Source organism: Pinus tabuliformis, chromosome 9, assembly GCF_031772625.1.
Source record: "Pinus tabuliformis cultivar Carrire ecotype Pingquan chromosome 9, CPIR1, whole genome shotgun sequence".
NCBI classification, from domain to species: domain Eukaryota; kingdom Viridiplantae; phylum Streptophyta; class Pinopsida; order Pinales; family Pinaceae; genus Pinus; species Pinus tabuliformis.
In genome coordinates this window covers 1411464258-1411488059 of record NC_142307.1, presented here as the reverse complement: position 1 = coordinate 1411488059, position 23802 = coordinate 1411464258, and the positions used below count along the sequence as shown (strand labels likewise).

Below are 23802 nucleotides of genomic sequence, written 5' to 3'. Positions count from 1 at the left end.
CGACAACATTCGCTTGGCATATTCCATCATCAAGGCCAATTCCACACAGTTTGTTTTTGGTTCCGTTGCATTTTGATAAATCCCGTAAACAGGGTTATTATTGAGCCTAACTTAATTAATTACACTTAAGGTGGCATTCGAGGAGGAATATTTGATGGAAGCGGAGCGAGAAGATCTACGGGATGGGATGATGAGTAGTGACTTCCAGCGGCTAGAGGAAGTATGGTGGGCGATTTACCATTTTCCCGGATTAAAAGTGACCTTAATTAGTCACTTAATTAAATATAAGGGGAAAATGGTTAATTGAAAGAAAAAGGGCCAAAAGTGACTTAAGCAAGATAAAATTAAATTAAAAGTCACTTAATCAATTTTCCCGGATTAAAAGTGACTTTAATTAGTCACTTAATTAAATAGAAGAAGGGGGAAATGGTTAATTGTAGGAAAAAGGGCCAAAAGTGACTCAAGTAAAAAGTAAAAAGACATCACAAGTAGTTATCAAGTTTAAGAGAAATCATCCTAATTATAGCCCTATAAATTTCTCAACAATTTTCATATTTTCCACATGCTTCTGTGAATTTTGTGGGTCCTCTCCATACTCCCGACCACACCAGTTCTAAGCCTCGGGCCTCATCTCTGCATTGTGGCACTATGGATTTGCTGCACTGGGAAACTATGACTGCATATGTGTGGCAACGGGCAACAGGTGACAATTGCAACTTGTTACAACTTGTTGCTGGCCACAGTGACATTGCCGAACAGGGCACAAAAAGACAAAAGGATATACTTCCTTAGGTGATCTGACTATCTTGTGTCCAACTCTAAATTTAAGGAGAGAGTTTAATTAAATCTTTGAGACCTATTACAACATAGGTAAATTATTTTGGAAGGGACTTCAAGAAGATGGGAAAATATTTGTTGATTCATGTGAAACCTGTCAAATGAATAAAACAAAGAATATAAAAGTCCAGGACTGTTACAGACCTTCCCCATTCCCAATCAAGTCAGAATCCATTCCCATGGACTTCATTGCAAGGTTTCCTCAAGTGGGAGGGAAAAATAGCATTTTGATGGTAATTGATCATTTGACTAACCATGCTGGTTTTACTTCAATGGATACTATTTCCAAAGCCAAAAAGGTTGTTGAATTGCTTATGCCTTATATCTTTGAGTTGCATGGACTACCAAAGAATATTGTTATTAATCATGAATGTTCTCTGCAACTTCTGGACGGAGTTCTTTAGACTTGTTGGTTAGGTACCACCTTAATGCCGAATATTACCTATCATCCTCAAACAAATGAACTTATAGAGATCACGAACAAGTGTATAGAAGAAGGGTACTTGAGGGAAACTGTTTGGAAAAACCACAAGCTTCTTGGCCAAAATGGTTGCACTTGGTAGAGAATTGGTACAATACAACATAACACGCAGCCATTGGACTGTCACCATTTAAAGCCCTTTATAGTTATGAACCTCCCTTGTTGAACGATTTGACCACTAAATAACACCAGCAGATACCAAAGCACCTAAAGGGGAACCTCAGATTGGCCCAAAATAGGATTAAATCCCAGCAGGACCAGCACTGCTTTGAGCAGGAATTTGAATTTGGAGATCGGGTCTTTTGAGGCTACAACACTTTATCAAAAAAGGTAAACGGGTGGAAAAGCATGAGCCTAGATATATAAAGTTCCAGTAAGGGTGGGACAGGTTGCATGTACTCTTGAGCTGCCAACAAAGTCACAAGGGCATAACTTCTTTCATGTCTCATGCTTGTGGAAAGTGGTAGGCTAAAATGTTAAATTTTCAAATATCTTGCCTCCCCTAATTATGAAGGACACATTCTAGTGGGCTAAAGTACTGTCAAAATACCTCATTCACTGGAAGGATTTTCCATTGGAGGCTCTTACAATGTATACAGACAACCCACTTCTATGATTAGCTATTAATATTTTGTGCTAACCTTCTTCGGTGATTAGCTATTGATACATGGTGAAGATCATTTAAATTTTTTGGAGGGTTCATTTATAAGTTTCTGTTGGTTCATGAACTTTATGTTATGATTAAATGTTACTTGGTTGAAATTTCTATTAGTTAACAGAGTTCTATGTAAACTGTAGTTATCCCACATGCAAAAGACAAAGAAGCTTAAAGGTATTTTTTTGAAATGTATTAATGCAGGTAATCTGGAAGACACTATTTGGGGCCAAGATCAGCACCCATGCCACCTATGATTTGGCCTAGGTTGGAGTCTATAACTTCTCAACAAAGTTTCTATTCAATTATCAATATACATATTCTCTAGGTTATATGATATTCTGCCACAAACATTCCTGCTAAGATTTTCTTTTGTTCTTCAATTTATATTCAGTTTTAAGAGTTCTGACTGAGACCTCAGGTATTTGGCTGCTGTTACAATTGCTAAATTCTCTGTTGTTACAATGCTCGCATTCTAAAATCTGTTGAAAATTTTACTGTTGTTAGTTCCCTGTTAGTTTTGAAATTGAATTTGTTTAGACTTCAGATCTTTCCCAGCTCCACTTCCAGATTTCAGCTATAATCGGTGTATTCTGGTTTGGCTCATGACAACTTATAGCTACAAGAAAAGTGCATTTCAATCCATTACATCAAATAACAGCAAATCAGAGTGGAAGTCTACATACAAGTCTAACAAATTATTTTTTAAGAGTCTTTTAAGCCTACAAGAGGTGTGCAACAGAAGAGCCTACCGTTTCCATTGTTCTTAGCTGCGTTCAAGAAATGGGCCTCAGGTTGTTCAGGAGCACCCTCTGTTGAGCAAGTACAGCAAAAAAACCGACGCATGTTGTATTCCCTGCACATTTCACTTGCTTGTGTTATAGAAGGATTATGCAATCATAAGAAAAATTATAACCAAGATCATAAACCAACAAAATAGAAACAAATTCAATGCCATTTTAACCAGAAACAATTTATCAAGAAGAAGAATTCACAATTCAAAGCCAGTTAAATACCAATCCATGTCAAACCAGAGATTTCTTGTAAAACAATTATCAGCCATGGCAATCCCCCCCCCTTCTCTCTCTCTTTCTGAGTGTGCGGACATCAAAATGACCATCGCAGGTAAACAAATTCAAGGGATTGGTACATCGAATAAGTTGGATGATCAAAGTTGAACAGGTCAATCCAGGTTCCATGCTAGTGAGACCAAGTCAGGACATGCCCTTGCCATGCTGAATCGAAGTTTCACAGAATCAGTTATCCTCACTTATTGTCTTTGAGACTTGACTGTTAGGGACCTCTTCAGTTAATGCATTGATGATTAATCATTTGATTGTGCATGTGTGGGTGTTATTTAATTTGTAAATGATTATGATGAAAGTCACCAAAGTCAACTTATTTTTGCTGAAGAGTGAAACTTGGTTCAGGCTCGGCAAAAACTCTTCAGTCAACTAAACAATGATTCAATGCCATAAAATATGAAAATATAGATTTAATTTAATAAAAATAAAAGATAATAGTCATAAGATATTACACTGAATATGATGCAAATACATAGAATATAATGCCAAAATAACATATCCCATAGCCAAGTATGTCATATGATCCCAATCAATCATAATCACCATTCATCCATCAAGAATCAAAACCACCATGGGCCATGGCGTGAAGATTGAAATTAAGATTCATGAACCAAAATAAACGAAGGTACTCAAACATTAAACTGTCCAATGTCAAGAATCTAGAATCAAGAGTCAAACCTGAAATCATAACTCAGTAGTTTTATGTTTGAGTGAAATTTCTGCCAAGAATCAGCAGATTTAGGAGGGGTTAGGTAGCTTCAGGAGGGTCAATCTTGCTCTGGGGCAGACTGCCGGGTCTGGCTCAAACCAACTCATCTAGGGTGGAGAATCACGTAGACTCAGTGACTCGAGAGTCTAAGCGAAGAGTCATGTAACTATATAGGTTTTGTTCCAAACAAACTCATTCTTTGTAAGGTTGAGCCCAGAAACCCATTCTCATTACTTGAGTTACAGAAAGCCTTTATGTCGCTTCAATCCATGCCTCGTTGTAGCTCATTCTTTTGTGTGAGCAATAAATGTACTGCTGGGCAATTCCTTAGTGTTATGGTTTGTTCTATCGCTTGGAATTATTCCTTAGTTTCCTATTGTGTGATAAAGTGTTGATGTGTTTCCCCTTCTTCACTTGAGATCATCAGCACACTGTATTTGGTTATTTACTGATCTACAACTTCACTGGTTAATCTTTGCAATACTCAGAACTGCCACCGCACTCTTATTGATCATCGTATGCTTCTGCTGGGCTCAATTGCTGCTTACAGTAACTGCCCCTGTGTTGCACCGATCCATTAGGGTCCACTTGTTTTCCTTTCACCTAGGGCTGAGCAAGATGATTCCGCCGCACTGGTAATATCCAGTAAAATTAATCGCATGGCTCAAAATATATGTAACAACGCCGAATTCCCGATTTCTGTGCCCAATTTCTACAAATTCCACTTTGGACAGACGGATGTGCGCTTAAACTAATCCACGGTAACTCCAGAGGAACAATTCAATCACCAGAGAAAAAATAATTGTGAATCCCCTCAGTTGTTCATTCCATGCGGCACTCAATTTTAAGAAGAAAAAAAGGCAAAAAAAGAACAAGATAGTGAATGCATACAAAAATCCACTGAACAGACTGACATGAGAACTGGAAATCTTTGATAGACCTTCTTTTGAGGTTTAACATAAACGTGAGTCATTGTCTAAAGTCATCCATTTCAGTCATGTGTCCTCAGGTTCATTTTAGAGGGTACCAACGTTAAAAATTCAAATTGATGTGAATGAAATAACAGAGAATCACCTATGGCCTTTGCTGCAAAAATAAGTCTCAGCAATTCGTTAATCGCGGGGACAGAAATCAAATACAGAATCAAACAAGCCACAAACATAAAATAGGACATGTCCGTGACGTAAACCAAGACGCACACTGCAAAGTAGAGATTAAAAGGCCGCAAAAAGGAAGCATTTCTGTCGATTCTCCAGTCCGAACCCCGCAAAAACAAGTCTCACGAATTCGCCTGACAAGCGATTGCGGAGACAGACATCAAAGACAGAAACAAGCAAGCCTTCAGAGACATAAAAACGGACATGTCTGTGACATCAACCATGGCGCACACTGAAAAATAAAGATTAAACGGCCGCAGAAAAGAAGCATTTCTGTCGATTGTCTAGTCCGAACCCCGAAAACAGAAGAAACTGAAGATCGGCCCATGCATTCAATTCAAACACAATTTCACAGAAAACACAAGACAGCAAATTAACGTCAGCTGAAGAGAATTCCAGACACTTACCGTTTAGACGATAATTCACTTCACTGAAATCGAGCTCTGTCAAACCCTCAACGGCAAGCCTGCAGTCGATTAACAGAAAGAAGATGACAATTATCAGAGTACCAACACAGTATTAAAGAAAGCAACTCCAGTCGATTAACAGAAAGAGGGAAAACAAGTATCAGAGTGCCGACACAGTATTAAAGAAAGCTGAAGTTTGCTTCAAAGAGACGGTCCGAACCTAACGGAAAATTCCCGCTCCAAACCCCGCTTATCGCAGAAGAGAAGAAGCGCCGACGCGGAAGACCACGGCAGGGCAGAGGGCGTTCGGAGTCACCGGATTCCGGCAGGCAGACGACTCCTCGCTAGAATCCGTCAGGGTAATCTGCAGGCGAGCGAGCCTGGGAAGAATCGGAAAAGAGTGAAATAATTAAGCAGCATGGAACAGAGATCGAGTAGATATAGCACGAATCACGGAGCTGTAGATTGGGAATTACCGTCGAATGCGCGCACGCGCTGGAGCCGACAATTAACAGAAAGGCGTATCAGTGGCAGAAGGGATGGTGGATAGTGGCAGCAGGGATGGTGGAGGTTTTTACAAAGTGCAGGTGTGTAAAATGAGGAGGCGAATTACAACAAGAGAGTACATTTTAGCATATTAATCCGCAACGAACGGGCCTTGTTCTAATGTTCAACTTTCCACCATTAGAGAGGGTCTCTCATGGCTTCTTCCTTTGCTTTACCAAAGAGGTTTGTAATGACGTGTGTGAGAGGATAACAGTCAAATATTAGTATAATATGCCACCATGGATACGTGCCTTCTTTTCTAGTCAAATGCGTGTGGTGGGGTGGAAATGAGGCGGCTACTTGGTTGGGGAGCACAAGAAAATAGGATAAATTGGTTGAGCATGCACTATTAACATCAAATCACATGTGTGAAAAGTCAAGGATATTTTCACTCTAAGAATATTTATAATTAAATCTAAATATCTTATTGTAATTTGTGTAATTTGAGTTTGAGTTAATGGGTTTTGGATCTACGATGAGTTGTTAAGGTATTCTTAAATATTAAGTTACTAATTTAATTGTCTACTCATTTTTTTTTTCACATTAACTACTCATTATTAAAAAAATCTAATTATAATCAGAAATTTTTTATAAATTAGGAAAAAAAATTAACCATAATCCAATACATTTTAAAGATTTTTTCCTCGAGATTCTTGGGACTTGGATGTCACTCGATATGGATTTTCCTTGTTTCGTTGGTTGACCCCTTTGACTAAATTGAAGTTATCTATGTAATCAAAATTGAAATACAATTTAAAGTATTTGTCCTTTCATGGGATGGGGCATGGACCATGCAATGAAATTAGAAACCCTTTCTTGGGATTGGGCATGGCCCATGCAATGAAATTAGAAACACATTTTGTTGGGATTAGCCTTGGAATATGCTCATTATGTCATCCAATCCACACCATTCTTAGGTTTGGAATAAGCTCATTATATCACCCATTCCACACATTGTTTTCTTAGGATTAGGTTGGGAATATGCTCATTGTTATTTGTCACTGATTGAAGGTGATTTTTTTAATGTTAAAATGAGATATTATTTTATTTTTATAAGGTTTTAATTTTTATAAATTTGACAAAATTATTTTATTTTTATAAAATGAGTGGTATAGTCTAATTTACATAATAAATGGTTTTTTCACGATAATTTTTTTGGTTAATTTTAATACATTTTTTAAATCTTGAGTTTAAGTTGCTTAATCGATAGAACTCAAGTGCCTCGGTTTTTAGATTGTTGAATTCATTTATGCATTCAAAAATATATTTTAAAAAATAAAAAATCACATTTTAGCTTTCGGATTAAAAAAAGTTATTTCGTGTATAAATTAGACTAGGTGATTTGATTTTTAAGCAAAGTCTTTTGGTAGAAATCACATAAGAGAAATTTTTGGCCGACACTTTTCGAACCAACAAGTATGGTTCATCATCAAGACCAAATGAAGAGGTACACCATGGCAAAGGCTTAAATAGATAGCAAAGTAGAGACACAATGTCAAGTAACAGCTATATTTGAAAAATAATATTTAAATTATGATATTAATTTATTAATATATTAAAAACAAATATTAATAAATTAATATCATAATTTAAATATTATTTTTCAAATATAGTCGTTACTTGAAATTGTGTCTCTACATTGCTCTTTATTTAAGCCTTTGCCATGGTCTGTCTCTTCATCTGGTATTAATGATGAACCACACTTGAAATTGTGTCTCTACATTGCTCTCTATTTAAGCCTTTGCCATGGTCTGCCTCTTCATCTGGTCCTGATGATGAACCACACTTATTGGTTCGAAACACTTGGAGCCAAAAATTTCTCTTATGTAATTTATACTGAAAGATTTTGCTTAATTCATTATAGAACACATAAGCCTCAATACAAAAATTACTACCACATTTTTATAAAATTATTTCCTAAAATGTAAAATGTGAATATTTTATATTTTTTTTTCCTATGATTAAAAATAAAATATTATCTTAATTTTTATAAAGTTATAATTATTACCCATAAATTTATAATTAGTTGTCATTTTAATTTTATAAGGTGTTATCTTAATTTTTACAAAATTTTAACTCTTATAAATTATTTCTATAAAGTTAGTTCTGAAGTGGAAAAATCATTACAATCATTAAGATAAGTGGTTTCATATTTTGAAAATAATGTTCTACTTTTCAGTAATGATTTTAAATTTTTTTAAATTTAAAATTTAAAAATGATTTCTCCAAAAACATTCTCAATCTATCCGTTTATATTTATCAAGAATCATTTAATGTAAAATTCAAACATGTGCAACATTTATTTTTATAAAGTTAGATTTGAAGTGGAAAAATCATTAAAATCATTGAGTTAAGTGGTTTCATATTTTAAAAATAATGTTTTGTTTGTAATGGTTATAAATTTTTAAATTAAAAATTTTAAATGATTTCTCTAAAAACAATTTTCAATCCATGAGTATATATTTATCCAGAATCATTTTAATGTAAAATTCAAACCTGGGCAGTGTTGACTATATTTCTCTATGAACTATCAATATGCTTTGAAATGAGGAAAGAGAATATGGTAGAGAATGGAGAGATGGTTATATTTTTCCATGGACTATTAGCATGTCTTAAAATGAGGAAAGAGAAAATGTTAGGGAATGGATAGATGGGTGCATTGTAAATGATGAAAGAATTTGATCCAAAATGCATTTACAAACAAACATTTCAGTTCTTAAAGCAAAAGCAATATTGACATTCTTCTATGGATTATTAGTATATTCCAAAATGAGAAAAAGAGAATATTGTAGGGAATGGAGAGGTGGGTATATGGTAAAAGATGAGAGGATTTGATTCAAAATGTATCTATGAGTAATGTTTGATTTGATAAAGTATGGCGATATTAATAGGATAGTAAGATTTAAAAGAGTTTTAAAACAAAATATGGGGAATAATATTATTGGGCTATATGTTATTAGCTTTTTTTATTTTGAGAAAATCATGATTTACAATCCATGACAAGTGTTTAGAGAGTGCCTAAGCAATGATACACATAGTTTGATACCACAAGTGCATGAGATAGAAAGAGTTATTGGTGGTGTCAAGCCTAAGAATGAATCATATGTCAAACTACTCCTTGCAGAGGGCCTCCTTTTGACCCTTGATGTCTTGGGATGTGTATTGTAAATAAGAGTTATTAGGGGTGTCAAGTTTAGGAATGAATCATATGTCAATCTCCTCATTACACGGGACCTCCTCTTGACCCCTGATGTATGGGGATGTCAATTGTAAATAAGAGATTTCATAGTAGTAATTGTTTTTTTGTTGCTCTGGTACCTCATGCGATGAACCTTAAACTCCAACATGGTGGAATCAAACATGAAAAAAGGCATTTTGTACAAATTTTATTGATGACGATCTTTTGATTTTATTTTCTTTGATGACCTTTCTCCTTTAAATGGAAACAAAGAAGGTATATGCTTCCAACGATACTAATAAAATCTTCAACTAATTTTGTAATACTATCATGTCATATTTGTGTAGAAATATGGTGATAAAATTGCAATTTGCTCAAGAAATTTAATCTGAAATCAAGAGACACAATTCTACTCTACTAATCTATGGAATTTAATTCACAATTTAGAACAACATTCGCAAACATGCAATAAGAAAAACCACACATGCATAGTATTTTTCTAGGGGAACCCAACTGAGAAAAACCCCTCAAGCCTATTTGCATTAATCAGATGAATAGAGAATGTATTACAATTGTTTGCCCACTCTGAGCACAACCTGCAAGTGAATAACCTATCTCTCTACTCAATGAGAAGCTTTGACCCAGACTTAGTCAATTTTTGCCTCAGCTTGAACCCCTATTTCCTTGCACAAATCCTGAGGAATTAGGCCCTATTCTATAGGATTTTTCCTCCAATTGATTGCACAATTCCCAAGGTTGGATCATTGATTGCATGCAACACCTGTAAACTCAAGACTAGTCTGCAACTAATGTTACACTGCCTTGGAATCTCCACCACAACTGGGGAACTCGAATTCTCTGCATGCATTATCTATTTTGAGTTGATTGATCAGTCAACTAGATGATCAATTAGTTACAATGTTGTCCCATTGCATAACTGACCTTCCACTAGTTCTATCAACAATTAGAACTAGTTTAACTTAAAACAACTTGAAATAACTAACCTTGATTGCTACAAATTAGCAATCATACAGGCTTAACTAAACTCCAAGCCCTCTAACTCGAATTTATTGAGCTAACTAAGTGACCAAAGCCATGTCACACAAGTTAATTGCCTCCAAGTTGTCTGTTGATGTGGAAATTCGAATTTTCCCAATTTGACCAAGGCAAAATCAAATTAAGCCTTTCTTGTTGCATTTTTCAACACTCCCTCTCAGCAAGAAAGGGATTATCAAACACCCCTATCCTGCACCTGTGGATTTTGAGCTTCCCTCTTGACAAAGCCTTTTTCAAGATATTAGCATCTTGTTCCTTTATCAGAATGTATTGTAGCAACATTATCTACCTCTGTACACAGTCCAGTAAATGATGATACCGAATATCTATATGCTTGGATCGATCGTGAAATACCAGATTCTTAGGAAGCTTAATGCAACTCTGATTATCACAGTAGATCACAGTTGGATCCATCATCTGATCAAATATTCCCACAAGTAACTTTTTCATCTAGATCGCCTCACATGATACTTGAATTGCAACCATGTATTTTTTTTTTGTCAAGCTTAGCACCACAAATCTTTGCATCCTGTTGTACCAGGAAACAGTTGCAGACCCAACACTGAAAATTCCACTTGATGTACTCTTTTGGTCAAATGGACTCCCTGCCCAATCTGCATCTGTGAAGCCACACAGCTTCACTCCCTTTGTCTGTCTGTACCATAATCCATACTAGGTAGTGCCTCTGAGGTACCGTAAAACATGCTTCACTGCCTTCCAATACAATTTGGTCGGTCTAACCATAACTTAGCTTAGCCGGTTGACTGCATAGCACATATCTGGTCATTTGTTCACAAGATACATTAGTGAACCAACTAGCTGTTGGTAAATGGTAGCATCAACGTCTTCACATGAAGTGGCATCCTCCTTCCTCCAGATGGTTGTTAGAGGTGTCTTCATGGGTTTACAACTCTTAATGTGAAATCTTTGCAGTATCTCGTTGGCATAATTGCCTTGAGACACAAACAATTCCCCATCACCTTGCCATACTTCCAACTTGAGGAAGTAGTGCATGAGACCCATGTCCTTCATTTCAAATTCCCTTGCAAGGTCCTCCTTATAACAACTGATCAGCTGCTCATCTCCTGTTAATATTAAATCATCAACATGTAAAACAATGATAAGCATTTTAACTTTTACCAAAATATGATAGAGTTTCAGATCCACTTCACTTTTGGTGAAGCCCAAACCAGTGAGATAATTTTCGATCCGAGTGTACCAAGCACGGGGAGCTTGTTTGAGACCGTACAACACTCGCTTGAGTTTTCACACATGAGACTCTCGATCAAATGTCTCAAAACCTTCTGATTGCTCGATGTACACCTCCTCATCAATAACACCATTGAGAAATGTTGTTTTTACATCCATTTGGCGGATATTCCACCCCATCTACATATCCAGTGAAAAAATTGATCGAATGGATGAATACCTTGCTACAAGACCAAAGGTTTCCTCATAGTTAATTCCATCAACTTGAGAGAATCCTTTGGCCAAAAATCTGGCCTTATACTTCTCTATGCTTTCATCTGCTGCATGCTTAACCTTGAAGATCCATCTCAAACCCACAACTGATTTATCTGTCAGTCTTGGGACCACTTCCCAAACATTTTTCTTTACAATGGATTCATATTCTTCCACCATTGCATCAACCCAAACAGGTTTCTCTACTACTTCCTCGAAAGAGGATGGCTCAGTCTCTACAAGCTCAATCATTAGAGCCATGTAGCCAGTGTACCTCTCAGGTGACCTCCTTTGCCTACGCAAATTTAAAGGAGCTCCCACATTCTCCCTCGCATCTTGCACCAATCTATCAACTTCCCTGGTTCTTTTTCTACCTTCTCTGGATGGTTTTGCATGAGCAAATGTCTCCACTCTACCTCCTCTCTTCTCCTTCTATTGCGGTTGCTCCACAACTTCCTGAGGCTCCTACTTTTGAGCTAAAAGCTCCTCTTCTGGTGGGATTTGAAGCTCCCTCTCAAGAGAGCACCTCATCACTTTATCCTCATTAAACTTTACATCCCATTCGCATGATTTTCATTCTGAGGGATGGTAAGTACACACGGTAATTGTGTGGAGTTTCAGTGTAACTCATGAAAACTCCTAACTCTATTGTCGGTTCAAGCTTCCTCCTTAAATCTTTGGAGACATGGAAGTAAACAGAGGTTCCAAAAACCCTGAAGTGAGACACATTTGGATTTCTCCCCTAGAAAGCCTCCTCCAGTGTAATCATACCAAGAATATGATGAGGACTCCAATTTTGCCAGTAGACTAGTGTGTTACATGCCTCTGCCCACAAATGCAGTGGCAGGCCTTGGTCATGTCGCATATCTCTCGTAGCTCCAACAATGCTATGGTTATTTCTCTCAACTACCCCATTCTGTTGTGGGTTGTGGGATGCTGTCAGCTCTCTTCGAATGCCTTCTTTTGCACAAAAATCCTTGAAGTCATCCCAAGCATACTCACCTCCATTGACGCTCCTGAGAGCCTTCACCTTCTTGTTAGTATCTTTCTCAACTAGTTCCTTGAATTCTACAAACTTGGAGAATGTCCCATCCTTCTTCCGCATGAAGAGGATCCAACATTTCCTTGAGAAATCATCAATAAAAACAACATTTTTTTATGTTTTCCAGTGGAGGATGTCGAGAAAGGTCCACAAACATCGGAGTGGGCTCTTTCTAAGACTACATGTGTTTTGTTGCCTCGACCATGGAATGTAGATTTTACATACTTCCCTAAGGTACAACCTTTGCATACATCATGCTACTCAAGTGATCCTTTGGGGAGGCCAATTTTTATTTGTTGCATAATATTTAAGGCACCATGATGCAAATGGCCTAATCTCCTATGCCAAAGTTCATTGAAATCGCGGCTCTACACTTTCTCTTCTTTACTTCTTAATGCAACACAATATTCCACATCAAGTTTACACAAGTTCTTCACACGAACCCCGATCTGCTTCACCTATATAGTGGCTATGTGTCTCAGGAATGCTTTCCCTTTGCTAAAGATCACATCATACCCACGGTCTTCCAAAAATATAACAGAGATGAGATTCTTCTTTAGGACTAGCACAAACATCACATATTTGTGGCAAAGAGGGGATTTCAACTTCCTTTGAAAGGATATTGTACCAATCCCGGTAGAACTGTACCTTCTGTCATCCCCAAACTCAATATGCATCTGGAGTTATTTCTCCTCTAGGTCACTGAAAAAATATTTACACCCTATCATGTGGAACGAGGCATCGAAGTCCAAGTACCACACACTCCTTATCATTGTGTTGGTTATGCATGTGATAAGGGTGAAGTCAAGCTCAAACTATGAAGCCAAAGATTCACCTTTTTCTCCTCCTAAGTTCTTCATGCTAGTATTTTCGTGTGGACACTTCATAGCATAGTGCCCAAATTCATGACAATTGAAGCATTTGATTTTGGACAAGTCTTTTTTCTTTCCGCCTTGGTTGGATTTTGGTTTGGTTTGAGACTTATTCCCTTTTCCCTTCTTTCCCTTTCCAACCAATGCAATATTTTCTTCATCCTCTGCTTTGGATGAAGTTCCATCCCGATTATTTCTCTTGAACTCTTCTTGAACCAAATCAAACCAAAACCTTTCCCACTTTGGTAAAGTTTCCCTTCCATTCACCGAGTCTTGGTAGCTATGCTAGCTTTTGGGAAGGCCTAGAAGAGTTAGGCTCACCAGGTCATTTTTTGCAACAGTCACACTAACCCCTTCAAGATCATCATGAACTTGTGTAAATCTACTAAGATACTATGGAATAATGTCATTATTTTGCATCTTGATATTTCGAAGTTTGCCTTTGAGGGCCAGTTTTCTATGGTCAATGTTATTCTCGAATAGCTCTGTCATTGCCTTCCACATTGGAAAAGGAGTTTCTTTCCCATGGAGATTTGAGATAATGTGGTCCTACACTCCCTCCAAGATTATTCTCCTTGCCTGGGCTACATATTTCTTCCATTGAGCTAGGTTTTGGGCATCAGCTGATCCTAGTTTTGCAATGTATATCTTGACATATTCTAGCAATTTGTTGTCATCAAGCACCACCTCCATGCGATCTTTCCATGCAATGAAATTCAAGCTTCCTTCTAAGACATACTCTAATCTCAGCCTATTGAAGGTCATCTTCTCAACTCTGAAGAGATACTTCTACACAGAAGTTGTAAATTCGAGCCTCCTAAGGAACAACTTTGAAATTCCTATTCTAACGTGAATCCGACTATAATACCATATAGAAATACGGGGATAGAATTGCAACTTCTCAAGAAATTTAACCTAAAATCAAGAGACACAATTCTACTCTACTAATTTGTGGAATTTAACTCACAATTTAGAACAACAATCACAAACATGCAATAAGAAAAAACACACATGCACAATATTTTTCTAGGGGAACCCAACCAATAAAAACCCCTCGAGCCTCTTTGCATTAATTAGATGAATAGAGAATGTATTGCAATTGCTTTCCCGCTCTGAGTACAACCTGCAAGTGAATAACCTATCTCTCTACTCAATGAGAAGCTCTGACCCAGACTTAGTCAATTTCTGCCTCAGCTTGAGCCCTTATTTCCTTGCACAAATCCCGAGGAATTAGGCCCTATTCTATAGGAATTTTCCTCCAATTGATTGTACAATTCCCAAGGTTAGATCATTGATTACATGCAACATATGTACAATCGAGACCAGTCTACAACTAATGTTACATTGCCTTGGAATCTCCACCACAGCTGGGGAACTCGAATTCTCTGCATGCACTAGCTATTTTGGGATGATTGATTAGTAAATTAGGTGATCGCTGAATTAAACTGTTGTCCCACTGCACAACTGACCTTCCACTAGTTCTATCAATAGTTAGAACTAGTTTAACTGAAAACAGCTTGAAATAACTAACCTTGATTGCTACAAATTAGCAATCACACATGCTTAACTGAACTCCAAGCCCTTTAACTTGAATTTACTAAGCTAACTGAGTGACAAGAGCCATGTCACATAAGTTAAGTGCCTCCAAGTTGTCTTATGATGCAAAAATTCAAATTTTCTCAATTTGACCAAGGTAAAATCAAATTGAGACTTTCTTGTTGCTTTTTTCAGCAATTTGTGGATTAATAAAGGCATTCTCTTCCTCTCTCTTTTCACTACCAACTTTTTTTTTATTATTATTATATTTTCATTTATATGTGTATCCATATAGTGGATATCAAACACTTTTACATCAATGGAAATTTAACATGAATCAATTTTTCAAATTGCAAAGTTTTTTTTTTCCTCCTAACAAGAATTGTGGAGATTTTATATTAAAATATCTTGAGCATAAAGCTTAGATTGTATATACAAAAATTGTTTGGAAAACCCTTCCCAAAGTTTCTCTTTCTAGCTTCATAAAATCTCTCTTTTCTAGAGGTTTCATTTTTGCACAGTCATTGGTAGTAATTCCATTACAACTCTTGTAATAATGCCAAAAACTATCTATTAAAAAACAAAAAATACAAGTCTTCAATTGAGATTAATTATAATACAAGTAACCGTGTGGGGACACTATCATCCTCAGGATTTTTCCGATGGAGCTTGTCCATTTGAGTATGCACCTCATCCATATGGGGGAGTATAACATTCACATGAATTCTCATACCGTAAGAAAAGGCTGGGTTGACTTCCTGTAGTAAAGAAGGAGCTCATCTATTGGGCAATATTGTTGAGATCTTCGTTATAATTGCTCCTAGAAATCTTGCTCCTTTAAGATGCTACTGAATTTTTTATACCATATATTGGTGTTGGCATTATGAGACAAGTGTTGTCCTTGATGGCAAATCACACAGATGACAGATCATAGTGTAGCAGGTCAGTAGCAAGGAATTGATGATCAGACTACAAGAATGAAGAGGAAAAAATATATATACGCAGGTTCATCATGACCAAGCCGCGTATACACGTGGGTTATACGTTCCAAAGACGCGTATGCGTATACACGCACTTTCACGCAAGGAAAAGCGCGTACATGTGGGAGAACTTATTTTTGGTCCGTGGTATTTAGTCCTTAGTACTTGAACCTATGGTTTTGGACCATGGTATCTCGTCAGAAGTATTGATCCCAAGTATTGGGTCCATGATATTGATTTGTTATGGTTTTGGACCATGGTATTGAGTAAGGCCTAAGACTATAAACGGAGAAGAAGATCATTAGGCAAGTGTATGGAAAAAGTCTTGAATATCTGATTAAGTATGAGATCCAGTATGCAGGTTATGGGTTTATGATGCATTGCTTGATCTGAGCTAAGGAGGAATCTCACCGGTTGATGGAGAACAAGATCTAAGGATAAATCGGGATCAAATGGTTTGAAATGAACTATCTCTATATGGTTGGTTATGCTTATTCTAGATCTGTATACTGACGCATGTAATGTTCTGAACTGGGTATAACTTAAGTTAGAAATAGCTGCAAGTCATGATTGGATATTTAGAGATCTATACGCGGGTTGGCTTTGGTGAAAGCGCGTATGTACACGTGTTTGGTTCATCGTAGTAGCGTATACATTATGAAGTATGATATTTGAAGTTGTAGTTGGGTCTGATTGTTATTGCAGAGTTCTGATGTCTGCTCTGTGTTCTTGTGACTGTGTTGTTGACAGGGTTTTAGTGTTTCAGTGATTCAGAAATTGATGATGCTAGTATTGATTGTTTTGTGCTTCAATGATATTGATGGGTCTAGTATGAAAATTGGATGAAACATGGCCTTCAGATTATAGTGTTGTGCTTCAAGAGTATCCAGTCTAAAAATGTATGAAATGTGGTCCCTGGAGGATGAAAGGAGATTGTAGGCCGACGCCTACGTACTAGTACATCAGCTAGTACAAGAGCAAAGGGGGTGGTAGCTCCCTTCCAGTAGCAGCTAGAGAACGAGTGAAGATTGGAGCATTCAGTAGGCAGGCACCTACGTACTAGTAAATGGATCAGCTAGTACAAGAGCTAAGGGGGTTGTAGCTCCCATCCAGGAGAGTCTGGAAAACGAGAGAGGGTTGTAGCCCTCTGCAGGTAGAAGCCTGCGTACTAGTATAAGACTGCACCAGTACAGAACTATTGTAAAATGAAGTTTCTTATTAAAATAAGATAGAGACGACTTGCAGCAGGTGGTTTTCACCCACATTGGGTTTCCACCTTATATCATGGTGTTCATGTGTGCTTCTTGTGTGTGATGATCTGTTCTGTTTTACTGCACCTGCTTATTGTACATATGGTTAATGAAGTTCTGATGCACTAACTAAAGATCAACATTTAATGGATTAACTAAATCATAAGTATTTTGGATATACGCTAGTTGCATTAGACACAGTTGCGTATACACGCGGGTTCCCTTAACTGAAGTAGCGTATATGTATCTAAGTATGGAAATGAAAAAGTTTTATTGATTTGATAAAATTGATTCACGCCCCCCTCTCAGTATTATTTCCAACAATTGGTATCAGAGCAGGTCCTTTGGTAGAAGCTTGATCGCTTGAAGGAGATCCATAGATCAATGGGAAAGAAGCTTAAGAAGAAAGCGCCTAAGAAGAAGAAGACATCTCTGAAGAACTATGACAGTGGGAGCATCGATTGGGGATTATGTGGAAGAAGCACTTCAGATTCAGAATCACTTCAGAATGAAGATGAACAAGATCGATCAGGTATGAATGTGTTATCCTCTGGTGATACATCTATTTATCCATTTGAAGACGATGAAAGCGATAACGAAACAACTGAATTTGCTCTTATGGGTGAGCAAGAAAGATATCAAATAGAGGCATAATTTAAAAGGCTAACAGACAAAATTAGAGATCAACAAGATCTATTGAACAAAAGGGAATGTGCCTTCAAGGGAGTAGCTACCAGACTAAAAGCTCAACTAGAGGAAGGTAACAAGGTAAGGAAGTTATTCATGGAAAAATATCAAAAGTTGCAGGATGAAGTGACATCATTAAGAAATGAAGTAAATGAAAGAAGCACAACAATCAAGAAACTCAGAGATAGATCTAGTTACTATGAACGGCTTGAAGCTACGAGCCTCTCGCTAAAGGAAGATCTTGAAGAATCAAAGAAGCAGAATAAAGATCTATTCCAAGCTCATGAAAAACAAGTTCTTGATCTAAGACATCAATTGGAAGAAGGAAGAAATGTTGAAGAAAACATGAAAAAGCAATATCATGAAAAGGAAGAGCATCTCCAGGTTGAGGTAAATATTCTAAAAGAAAAGTTAGAAGAAAAAGATAAGCTCTTATGATTTCAAGATAGTACTAAGATCTTCGATGATATTCTTAGTAGTCAAAGGTCTCCTGCTATTAAAGCTGGTCTTGGTTTTCATGAATCTGTTGAAGAAGAATCTAGTTCACAAAGTAAGACAAGGGAATCTAATGATAAATTTGAAATGCTCAACAAGGAGATGAGAGGTCAACCCCATCAACAACCAAGGAAAGAAATTCTTCAAAGAAAATCTTTTACTCCTCTAATGAATAATGTTGAATGTTATGTATGTCATAATCTTGGACATGTTGCAGCCAGATGCAGAAGAAGAGTGGCTCAAGATCGTCATGCAGAAAGATCATCACATTCCAGGTACTTCAATGGATATTGCTTTTCTTACAATATGTTTGGTCACAAAACTGCTAGTTGCTACAGGAGGAATATGAAACAGGTAAGATGTTATGCATGTAACAAGCTTGGACATATAGCAAAGGAATGCAGGAACAAAGTACGGGCACCATACCAAAAGGAGAAAACATCATCACGCTTAAAGATATGGAAGAAGAAGGAAGTACAGTCAGAAAGATGTGGCACAACACAATGTACTCAGACACAGCATAACAGACTCAGGGGGAGCTGAAAGTGTAAAACTTCAGTGTCCTAAATCTCATACGCAAGTTTCATAAATGGAAGTCGCGTATATACGCGAGTTAGACATTGCAAAGTAGCGTATATGTCAGTATGAGGAAAAGCAGTAGGGACAGGCTCAAAAAAGGGTTTGATATGATTCAATCCATTATTTGCTCTGTTTGATAATGTTTACAATCTGTTAATGCTATGTGGAAATGTCTTGATACTCATAAGATGTTTAGAAGTGTTTTTTCCTAAATTGATAATGGTAATGCCTTGATACTTCTTGCTGATATATGCATGACCAGATCTGACAATAGATAGGATGGCATAGGTTCAGGGGGAGTTTATGTTTTGAATAATGCATTGTTGGCATTATGGTTAGTAGTCCTTGGTGATGATACTTATATGGCTAAATGATATATCTTGCTATGATTATGAGTTATCCATGACAAAATCTCATATGATTCTTAGGTTTACATAGTTGATGTTCAGATCAGATTTGTGGTTGATTCTCTAATAATGCATATATGGTGTTTACATGATGATCTTCATAAGGATAAGGAGAAGTACAAAGCTTGAATACACATCTTCTTTACTTGATGATGAGTTACTCATATGCTACTGTCATCACATGCATAAAGATCATATAATACAGTTATGATGCAGATTTCCTATAATTCTTGGCACTCATGTGGATGAGGATTGTTGTTGTCAATGATATCAAGAAGTCTTGTCTTGAGCTCTAGATACATAGTGCTATATACAATATGTTGGATACATGGAGTTGCATTGTTGGAGATATGATATGATGATAGGTTGATACTCACATATGTTGACTAATTATTATCAGATAGGGGATATTCCCATGTAATATGGATGGTCATGCAGATCTTGATGATGAGATGACTATAGTGTTTTACACATATGATATAATGGGAATGATTTTATGATGATGAGTTGATATCTATATGCGGACATACCTTGCTATAGGACATTTACAGATTGTTGATCTGGAAGTGGTTGTACGCGATTTTCATGAGGAAGATCCGCGTATATACACTTGTTTCTGTGGATACAATCGCGTATATGTTGATTAGAAGGAAATCAGTGGGCCAAACTTAGGATGAGAAGAGTCTGATATGGGCCTGACAGAGACCATCTGGCACAGATGGAACAGGTGCAGAAGGAGAACATGGTTGTTGATCTGGATGGTGCTGCTAATATTAGTTATTGGTGACTTTCATAGTCTTGCTCTAGATATTTCGTCTCTATGTCATGTATATCTTTTATTATTATCAAGGTCATGTAACGGCCTAGTTTGGTTTCCCCACTATGCCTGGGATGAATGATGTAATGTACTTGGTTATCATATGTAAATTTCTGATGTATCCCCACTTGGTTGGGTGGATGATCCCCACTTGGTTGGGTGATAGATGTATGTATAGAGTCTTTGATGATAGGAAGGTCAGTTATGATGTACGAGTCATGTTTTTTTCTTGTAGAACATATTTTTGCAGACCTTGCTTATAGTAAGGGGGAGCATGAACAGCACACTTCAGCAAGAGCAAAGCTTTCAGCATGTACTCAGAGGGAGCATGGATAGATTGGTACACCTTGGCATATACAAAGGGGGAGCACATTCAGAGATTTCAGCAGGTACTTAGGGGGAGTATGGACAACAGAATGTTTATCAAGGAAAGAGAATATCTTGGTCCACCCTTTGCCCTTGATGTCAAAGGGGGAGAGTGATTTGGTGTTGTTGCCATCAAGTCCAAAGGGGGAGATTGTTGGCATTATGATGCATGTGTTGTACTTGATGGCAACCCACCCATAGAAGAACAATATATAACTAGATGGTTCTACAGAAGAGATATCAGATGTGACAGGATGATAGTTCTCAATATGACAAGTTAGCTTTGCCATCAAGTCCAAAGGGGGAGATTGTTGGCATTATGAGACAAGTGTTGTCCTTGATGGAAAATCACACAGATGACAGATCATAGTGCATCAGGTCAGTAGCAAGGAATTGATGATCAGACTACAAGAATGAAGAGGAAAAAATATATATACGCAGGTTCATCATGACCAAGCCGCGTATATACGCGGGTTATACGTTCCAAAGACACGTATGCATATACACGCACTTTCACGCAAGGAAAAGTTCGTACATGTGGGAGAACTTATTTTTGGTCCGTGGTATTTAGTCCTTGGTACTTGAACCTATGGTTTTGGACCATGGTATCTCGTCAGAAGTATTGATCCCAAGTATTGGGTCCATGGTATTGATTTGTTATGGTTTTGGACCATGGTATTGAGTAAGGCCTAAGACTATAAAAGGAGAAGAATATCATTAGGCAAGTGTATGGAAAATGTCTTGAATATCTGATGAAGTATGAGATCCAGTATGCAGGTTATGGGTTTATGATGCATTGCTTGATCTGAGCTAAGGAGGAATCTCACCGGTTGATGGAGAACAAGATCTAAGGATAAATCGGGATCAAATGGTTTGAAATGAACTATCTCTATATGGTTGATTATGCTTATTCTAGATATGTATACTGACGCATGTAATGTTCTGAACAGGGTATAACTTAAGTTAGAAATAGCTGCAAGTCATGATTAGATATTTATAGATCTGTATGCGGGTTGGCTTTGGTGAAAGCGCGTATGTACACGGGTTTGGTTCATCGTAGTAGTGTATACATTATGAAGTATGATATTTGAAGTTGTAGTTGGGTCTGATTGTTATTGCAGAGTTCTGTTGTCTGCTTTGTGTTCTGGTGACTGTGTTGTTGACAGGGTTTCAGTGTTTTTGTGCTTCAATGATATTGATGGGTCCAGTATGAAAATTGGATGAAACGTGGCCTTCAGATTATAGTGTTGTACTTCAGGAGTATCCAGTCTGAAAATGTATGAAATGTGGTCCCTTGAGGATGAAAGGAGATTGTAGGCCGGCGCCTACGTACTAGTACATCAGCTAGTACAAGAGCAAAGGGGGTGGCAGCTCCCTTCCAGTAGGAGATAGAGAACGAGTGAAGATTGGAGCATTCAGTAGGCAGGCACCTATGTACTAGTAAATGGATCAGCCAGTACAAGAGCTAAGGGGGTTGTAGCTCCCATCCAGGAGAGTCTGCAAAACGAGAGAGGGTTGTAGCCCTCTGCAGGTAGAAGCATGCATACTGGTATAAGACTGCACCAGTACAAAACTATTGTAAAATGAAGTTTCTTATTAAAAGAAGATAGAGATGACTTGCAGCAGGTGGTTTTCACCCGCATTGGGTTTCCACCTTATATCATGGTGTTCATGTGTGCTTCTTGTGTGTGATGATCTGTTCTGTTTTACTGCACCTGCTTAATGTACATATGGTTAATGAAGTTCTGATGCACTAACTAAAGATCAACATTTAATGGATTAATTGAATCATAAGTATTCTGGATATACACTAGTTGCATTAGACACAGTTGCGTATACACGCGGGTCCCCTTAACTAAAGTAGCGTATATGTATCTAAGTATGGAAATGAAAAAGTTTTATTGATTTGATAATACTGATTGACCCCCCCTCTCAGTATTATTTCCAACAATTGGGAGCACATAGAGTTTGGTGTCTCTAACCTTCTCTAACAGAGTATCAACCCTATTGGAATGTAAACTGAAGTTTAGAAGGGAGATCATCGTTTACCCTTCTCCATCCATAAGATTATTATATAACAGAAGCATAGTCTTTAATGAGGCCATGATGCAACTTATTCCAGTATGACTAACTACAAGAGAAACAGAAAGATAGAGCAAGTGAGACAAATCCTGAAGAGATCCTAGCCTAGATAATATGGGACCTCATGACATGCTAAATAAACCACCGAGGGGAAACTTCAAACAACAACAAAATCGTGATATGGGCGACCTCAACACGTAGGGAAGGGTGAGAGAGATACCTCTAACAGAAGTTTGAGGCCCCAGATTTAAAGGAATCATAGTCAAAAAGCATCAAATAACTAAGGCTTTATAAGTCGGGCTGGGAAACCAAGCAGATTTTTCAACCATCAACCACCACTCATCAATATAAGTTACACCAATACAGTCCCATGTGTTTAGGATTATGGATTGAGCTTGTTATCGCCAAGGGATTTCCCATAACATCCCATGATGATTTAAACACTTCCCTCAAACTACCATATGTTGACACTTCTTCACAAGGTTCTTCTAGTCATCCATCATCACTTTGAGTCAAGGAATGATGGGTCTGAAGCCACCACTTAGTCTAAATTGAAAATGTGAAGGACGAGTGTAATCCACGTGTAGATGTTCAGAATGCTTGCAGAAGGTTCTCTCTATATTTAGATCCTTGGAAGAGTTATAACTTATGGTGCCTTTCACATGAAAATTATGGGAGAAGGTCATTTGTAATTTGACCTTGGCTCACTAGGTCTCCCTTGGGGGGAGAAGAACCCATATTATCATTTTCATCTGTTGCTTAGTCGTTCACCCTTAAAACATAGAAGAATGTGTTTCTAGGGACGAGATAGAGGAGATTAACAATGTTCTTGATAATCTTAGCAAGCATAAGGCCCTTAGGAAGAGTTTTACTTATAATTCGGGATAGGGTGAGGAAGGAGCCTCCTATCATTGTTATTGCTTGTACATTCAATTGAACAACTTTATTTATTCCCTGGTATAGAGCATATGTTCCTACGACATTATTGGTTGCCTCTCATAGTCCCCAAGCAAAATTTTATTTATTGTTTGTTCTCAAGGTGTAGATCACCCCCCTTATTCTTAGGGTGTATGATCACCCTCTTGGCTCCTACCGCCCCTGGATTGCAAATTTCAAA

General features: G+C 37.4%; 1 protein-coding gene across 3 annotated transcripts in view; it reads right to left on the bottom strand.

Moving 5' to 3' along the window:
• The window catches only part of LOC149153833 (protein CYTOSOLIC ABA RECEPTOR KINASE 7-like), a 34759-nt gene extending 28699 nt beyond the window's left edge, over positions 1-6060 (bottom strand). Inside the window, exons 1-4 of one of the 3 annotated variants that reach the window (XM_089440964.1) lie at positions 5808-6060; positions 5552-5711; positions 5332-5390; positions 2726-2829 (exon numbers count right to left, since the gene is read on the bottom strand). In XM_089440964.1, coding sequence (XP_089297090.1) covers positions 2726-2819 — 94 coding nt within the window. In that variant the 5' untranslated portion in view covers positions 2820-2829; positions 5332-5390; positions 5552-5711; positions 5808-6060. Of the gene's footprint in view, positions 1-2725; positions 2838-5331; positions 5391-5551 lie in introns of those variants that run through there. The other 2 variants (XM_089440963.1, XM_089440962.1) reach the window with 2 other exon arrangements.
• Between the last annotated feature and the right edge of the window lie 17742 nt (positions 6061-23802).